At 34.8% G+C, this 7,442-nt stretch overlaps 1 protein-coding gene across 1 annotated transcript in view; it reads left to right on the top strand.

Moving 5' to 3' along the window:
• Nucleotides 1–3,640, top strand: part of LOC104523174 (S phase cyclin A-associated protein in the endoplasmic reticulum-like) — a gene marked incomplete at its 5' end in the record, with an annotated part of 12,891 nt that extends 9,251 nt beyond the window's left edge. The window contains 2 exons of the mRNA XM_010165664.1: nucleotides 2,025–2,125; nucleotides 3,470–3,640. Of these exons, the coding sequence (XP_010163966.1) occupies nucleotides 2,025–2,125; nucleotides 3,470–3,605 (237 nt within the window). The remainder of the gene's footprint in view (nucleotides 1–2,024; nucleotides 2,126–3,469) is intronic.
• Nucleotides 3,641–7,442: the final 3,802 nt, after the last annotated feature.

Below are 7,442 nucleotides of genomic sequence, written 5' to 3' on the forward strand. Positions count from 1 at the left end.
AATGGCAATGCTTTGTCATTAGTGTTTTTCTTTATACCATAAAATTATGTCTATATTTTAAACTCTGCATGTGAAGCTGATGGAAGTTTTCATAGAATTCAAACTTCATTTATGGATTTTTATTATTTTTAGCATGCTGTCATCATAGAGTGCAGTATACATTTTTCTTGTCTTTGAAGGAGTGGTTATGAAAGCTTCTGATTCTCATGATGTCGAGCATTGATGTGCTCTGTTAGGTGATAGTCAGCTCTGCCGAGAAGGTACCTTATGCCTGTTGGCTTTGATGGTCTGTGTGTTTTTTGTCACATTTAGTAAATGATTTTTGAGTTCATATGTGATTTCCTAGCTTCCTGCAGGGTAAGGAATTGCTCCTTTCTCTACCACTGGCAGCAGATAACTATAGCTTGCTCAGGCAACAAAGCTGAGAGTTGAATCATATGGTATTTACTCTGCTTTGCAGTGAAAAAATGGTAGCATTGTCTTAATAAAGACTGCAGGATCCCAATTTATCTTTTTTTTTATTGTTTCTGTATACAATCTGACCTTACTCTAGCTACTAAACTTAAACATTTGCCCAAACTGGAAATCAGTAGATACAGTCAATAATTTCTGAAAGTTAGAGATGTTTTTACCAGAAACAAGTCTTTTAGTTCCCTACTGTTCAGCCACTGACATTTTATCTATGAATTTCTTCCTGATCCTGTGTGAAGTCAAGTTAATTTTCTATGTCTTTTTATAATAGTTAGTTTTATTTCTTAGAGACCAACACGTAATTTACAAGATTATGTACAAGATCAAGTACTTAATCAAGATTTTGCAATATTTTGAATAAAACTCCAGCCCACCCACATAATTTCTGACAGTGTATGTTTAATTCTGCCTGGGAATTATGAGATGGACTAGAATGCTCTTAAGATCCTTCCTAGTTGTGTTACTTTATGGTAATGTGTACATCTTTCAGCCTTAAAATACATTCACGACCACAGCTTTCAGTGATAAATTCACATAAAATGTGTAAATTCTTTGGCAACTCCATATAGTTCGAAAGTCATTTTTTAAATGGTAAGAAATGAATTGTTTTTTAATGGTTAAGAAGTATAATCTGGGTATTGGAGCTGTAAGGTCTGGACATCTAATTCCATAGACAAGAATGTGCAATTAGTGACTTTTTTTCGTTTGTTAAATCCATGCTAATCAGAGGAGAGAATGTAAACTTTGCATCTTGCAGCTTATCTTGTTTATTTCTCAGTAAGTTTATGTCAAACATGATGATTTTATGAAACATGTGTAACGCTGTGGTCTTTCTCTTTTTTTGTCTCTCAAAATATCACCATGAGATTCTCTTTGATGAAAAACTACTTTTTTAGGACAATAGTGCTAATCTCATGTGACAATAGAATGCCTGTCACTAATCTGGACAAGTACAGACAGCATTTGAAAGTTCTGCACACTTGAAAGTCTGTAGGAACGGGATACGGTTTGCTGAGCTTTGGAGGCATACGAACTGTTATTTTTTTTTTTCTAATGCAAGGATCCCAGAATTCTCCAGAAGGAATTCCCTCCGATACATTTACCTTTGTGTAACTGTGTATTTTTACTTCACAAACAGATTAATCTTTAGTCTCCCACAAGTCTCTCAGGTTTTACAGATAGTTTTGCTTATTTGGTGAAGTACGCCCAGTGTATTTTAAAAGATAACAACTCTGAGAAAAAAATGCTGGAACAGTGATACTTATGTACCTTAGGAATTATTTTCATGACAAATTTTGCTATTTTGTCCTTAGACATTGGTGCTCACAGAGGTTTTAGAAAATGTGCACTTTTTTGATAGGATAAATGTTTTAATGTTTGTTCACATAAAATTTTTAACTTTCTGAGCATTTTTGTTTTCAAGGTTTTTCTTGGGTTTATTTTTTATGAGATAGCTACAGACTAGTGAAGTTCCTGCTTTCTCTTCAGTTCCTTTATTTGGGCAGGGGGGATTGTTTTTAAATGCAAAGATTGATGTAATGATTCCTTTCCAGGAAGTCCTAATGATGCTTGATAACTACGTAAGGGACTTCAAAGCATTGATTGACTGGATACAGCTACAGGAGAAGCTAGAAAAAACTGATGCTCAAAGCAGGTAATTAGATTTTTAAAATTATTATTATTTTTTTAATCTACATCCAAATACTGCCTCATAGTGAACTTCATTTTGTAGCAGAGATACAGCAAGTAGAACCAATTTTAGTACCTGCTCTGAAGCATCAAATAGGAAATATTCCATTTGCACAGAATAGATGTGAGGACATAGAGGGAGTTACCAGTGAACAATTCTGCTGGAAATGGTAAAGGTTTTGGAAGTATAGTATCAGAAAGGTACAACAGATTACATCATTATAATTTGTGCCTAGTGTTGAATTTGTACCTTGGTGCCTAAGTTTGAGCTTTGAGAGGTAAGTGAGAAGTAAGGTTATGCTGGTATCATTTGTGCCCGTAGAAGATGGGAAACCTGTAGTATGTGTGGAGTAATACACTTTAGCTCTACCATTTTCCTTTGTTAGGTAGTGCGTTCAATCACTCATCTGCTTAGGTGTAGACAAAAAGTAGACCAAACGTGACAAAGTGTTTTTTATTAGTTAATTACAGGTTGTTAATCCTGTCAGTAGTACTGGAACCAGTTAAAAAATAATTTGTGTAAGTGCTTTTCCTAATCTGTCTCCATCAGCAGTGGGTTCTACAAGTTTGATTTTGGTTTGGATTGCCAGTTGAAATTCTTGTGTAATCAGGTAGCTTCAGGAGCAAGAGTTAAGAAAAAATAAAATAACATCAGCTCCAATAAGGTGCATAATGAGACTGCTTCCACTTCAAACGATGTCTCTTTGAATGAGAACGTTTCATGTTAGTGGCAGTTAATTTAAATCAACTTGTTCAATTGTCTTTGCAAGGACACATTTATCAGTAAATGCTATTGCTGACAAAGTTTGGTATGTCAGTAGTATAATAGAAGGAGTGGAAGGTGATATATTTGGTTGGTTCTAAAGTTTTTTCTATACTGGAGATATGTGATACCTATATTAACTAAAGCAGCATTTAAACTGTATTGAATGCTCTATTACGCAGGATACGAAAACCTGGGGTACCTTAAATGGTTGAGGCCTTTTATGTGCATTATTATTGTCACTAGAACTAGAGGCTATTTCCAGTCCTACCCCTGATTCTTCCCTTTTAACTGGTTGTTTTGAGGTTTGGTCTCACACTGTCATGTAAAATAAGCATTGTAGTCTTGCAAGTATGCATTATTTTTGATATGGGTCTGGCTAATACATTTGGAGTTGGTATAGAAACCATTGCAAAGATATATGATTAAATTCAGCAGTATTCATTAATACTTTACAGCATTTGTTGGTGCTGTTTTTCCTTTAAGGTGATAGAGGAGTAGTTACTGCGAATTTTATTTTTAAAGTTTTCTTTCCTGAATTTGCAGACCTACTTCATTAGCCTGGGAAGTAAAGAAAATGTCTCCCGGACGCCATGTGATTCCAAATCCATCCACAGATAGAATTAGTGCGACATCAAATGCTCGAAGAAGTTTAAATTTTGGGTATGAAACCAGATCATAAGTTTATTAAAGTTCAAATAAGGATTCATTTGAAGCAGAGTGCATGTATGAACTATTTTCTATAGTACTCAATATATTGCTGTTTATTAAGTTGTATATGTGATTACTTGCATTCATGAAAATGAAAACCCTATCAAGGACTTAATTTTTTTTAATTACTTCATTATATATTTAATTACTGGCCATTCCAAAGACCTGAAGATAAAATACAATTAGTGTATTTTATGTTACCTGTTTAGTACTTTCTTCCCACTACAAAACAAATGTGAAAATGTCTGTAATTGGTATTTTAAAATTGCCAGTGTATGCAATGCGAATGGCCAACAGAGTGTGCAAAAGTAAATATAGGTCAAAAAGAGTGAATGTAAATTGAGATTCTGAAGATTCTGAATGAATAGCAAAACTGATATTAGTTTAAATATAGAACTGCATAACACATCTTTTACTTGTTAAAATGAAAATGCTGTTTGAAAGCAGTTCAACAAAAATGTGCATAAACACCGTTTTAGAGCAGCACTGTCTGGTGCTGTTTCAGTTCTGGAGAGCATATAAGTGTCCAATTTAAATCTTTCTCAAGGGTGTGTTTTTGAGTTGATTCAGGTTTATTTGGATCTCTACACATACTATACTTATTTTCATAAGTGATTAGTGTCCTCAACAGAAATACAATATTTTAATATTCGGTCATTACCTCTGAGTATTGAGCTCTCTTAAATTTTGAATGTGAGGTATTTCTACAAAAATATTAAAAACTGTGGTGGAAAAGTCGCTCCAATGGTGCTAGTCTCTTTGTAGCTGTATATATTAATACCTACCTGACAACATTTGAGAGGTGTCTGCTTAAATGCATGAAGATGGGGAGAAAATGGTCTCATTTGACAAGTAGTCAAATGAAAAATCTGAATCTGGTGGGAATCAATGCTCTTTTATTTTTATTAGAACACAAACAACAGCTCAGCATGATGATGTCTTTCAGCTAAGCCTTTTTCGCATGTAATTACCTGTTGCTATTGTTGCTGGAGCTGTTTTGTTCACCATCACAGGGAGATGATTAGCAGCTCTGTGTTAAAGCAGCTAATAAGATGAGTTTTCTGTCCTTCGGACTTGCAAACTTTCTTCTGTCTACTTTGTCTCAAAGCAAGGCAGCACCAGACAACAGAAAAGAATTGGATGCTTCTTGAACATGTGCTTCTGGAATGAATGTTACTGTTTTTCAATGGAAAAAATTTTGCTTGCATTCACTTAAATAAAACTGTATAGGTTTGTTGATCTAAACCTTGTGCAGGAAATGGCAATTTTTTACAAAAGGCAAAACCAAATAATTTAAAAAACACAATATAGTTCTGTCCATCCACAATTTGAAAGTTCGGACAGTCATTTGCATCTTTATGAAGGTTACTAGAATGCCCTTCCAGATTTACAATATATTTTTGCTAAATGAATAATGGAAAATAGATCTAGTATTTTATTTACTTAACCTAGGAACAGAGTATGTTATGGATTTGTGTGATCCACACTGGCAGTTAAACCTGCACTTTTGTGGACTTCTTGCACATAGTCTTTGTTAGAACCCTGGTATTAATAATGGGTGCAGCCCATTCTGTGCAGTTTGTTGATGCAGTTGGGCAGGACCCAGGGAGGTGCAATAGAAGAGCTGTCACATTTGGCTGCAAATACTCACCATATATTTATTTCTATGATTTGAAAATTTAGTATCAGAGAATGTTTCTGGTGGGGAATTGTTTGTCCATCACTATGGTGCTGCATGTTTCTTCATCCACTAGACATTTTTAAAATTTTGGAACTAGTCCGAGTCTGAATTGGTGAACACCAAGATTAATGAGAAAGTGTCCCGATAAAGTTTTCTAACGAACCATTCTGTTATTTGATTAGACACTAAAAAGAACCCTTTCATTTAGGAACCCTGCAGTGGCAATTTCTGCAACACGCCTGGCTCCTTCTGGTGTAAGTTGGGCTGATAAGGTGAAAGCCAATCATGGAACTAAAGCTGCCGGTCCTGAGCTAGCAGCAGCACAAACCTCTCTGCCACCTCCAGCACAGAAGTCATCGCGGAAAAATGGCAAGTCTCTTTCAGTGACCTAAGTTATTTTCACAAACTGTGTGGTATGAAATCAGTTCAGAGTGTGATGACCTATTTTCAAACTAAAATTAAGTACAGTTTTTCAAAATACAGTGTCTGAATTAAGTATCAAGGTAAGAGATTAATGCAGCCTTACATTATCATTGTGATAATGAAGTTTGGGACAAAGTTGTGTTTTCACATGTAGGCAACGTTCCACTGTATTTCCACTAACTAGAATTTAATCAGTTAAAATGCCAGCAGATCACACCCAAGAAACAAAAGGTCTTTGGTCGCAAACTGATCATCCAACTGTCTCCAATTTGGAATGGTTTAGCAATATAAAGACTAATACATGTCCACAATCTGGAAAAGAGCTCAAGGTAGTTTTACATGCCCATGGAGACAATGTTACCAGAACTGTGCTGAAGTAACAATTTATGGTTTGTTTTTTTTTTTCTTTGAAGACAAGAATGGCTGCATTAAGTTATGATTTGTTTCCCTAAAGATTCCCCGTGCAGAATGCTTGATGCTGGGATCTTTTCCTTCTAGAAAAATTTGTTTAGTTAGAGACATAAAAAAGCTTTACCTTTTGGTTTATGAAGTTAGTTTCTTTGCACACACTGGAACCCTGAGATTGTCTTCAGAGATGCATTTTTTTATGTGTGATTTCAGATGACTTTCTGCAAAATCATCAGGCAGGCTTTAGAAATGGATATTCTTAAAAAAAAAAAAAAAAGAAGAAATGGTCATAATTTGTGGGGTTTTTTTAAAGAAAAAATACTGTAAGAGAATGTGTTAATATAACATAGGTGTACATTCAAACTAGTAGTAGTAGAAGTCATATCTAATGGTTTGGAAACTTGTGGTATATTATGGAACTAAATACCTTGTCCAAGTGTCTTGCGATGTAACATAAGTGAGTTCAGTAGCATTCAGATTCTTATGCTTAGGAAAGAACTATCAAAGCCATACTCTAAAAATGGTTGTTTGAATGGGAATTGATTGATGTTGTTTGCATGAGGGAATATCTTGCAGTGGGCTAGTTTGAGAACAGTAGCAATGTGGTTGAGTTTTCAACTCTCTAACTGAAAGTGTAATTCCACTTTTAATTTTTGCCAGTAGTTGAAGCTATTCATAATGAACCCTTTTTCCGTTGATTATTGCTCATATTAAAGTGACAGATTCCAAACTGTTGTTAAAATACCTTTATTAGGGATTTTTGTGACCATGGAGAATTTTATGAGCTGCAGAGGGAATAAAACTGATCTGCACTTCTGTATGGATAACATATTTTTCAGAGAGTAGAAGGAAAACAAAAGACACTATCCTTATGTTAGTTTTAGACATTTAAATGGCTGAAGAGTCAGTGTTGTGATGTGTTTTATTGGCTGTTATTAGCAGCTGATGAGCTCCAAAACCAGCGAAACCACTTAGGTCCTGTAGTACTGGCCTATAAATGGTCAGTAATTTTTAAAATCAAATGTACTTTCAGACTTTCATTTTAAGAAATAACAGTCTTTGTTCTTAAGAATTTCTTAGCTCTGACATTCAACATTGGAGAATTTGATTTTCTCATGGCTGAATTGTAATGTTTTTAACGAATCAAATTCTCTTTAGGAGCATATTATCCTTTGTGCGGAGGCTAGAATCACTTTGGTAAAATCAAATTAACCTCACTGATAGGAGCACAAGAGGATCTGTGAAGTTTACGCAAAGGGAGTCGCAAAGGCTCTTCACATGCATTATTGAAGCAGA

The sequence above is a fragment of the Antrostomus carolinensis genome, unplaced genomic scaffold (genome assembly GCF_000700745.2).
Source record: "Antrostomus carolinensis isolate BGI_N321 unplaced genomic scaffold, ASM70074v2 scaffold45503, whole genome shotgun sequence".
NCBI classification, from domain to species: domain Eukaryota; kingdom Metazoa; phylum Chordata; class Aves; order Caprimulgiformes; family Caprimulgidae; genus Antrostomus; species Antrostomus carolinensis.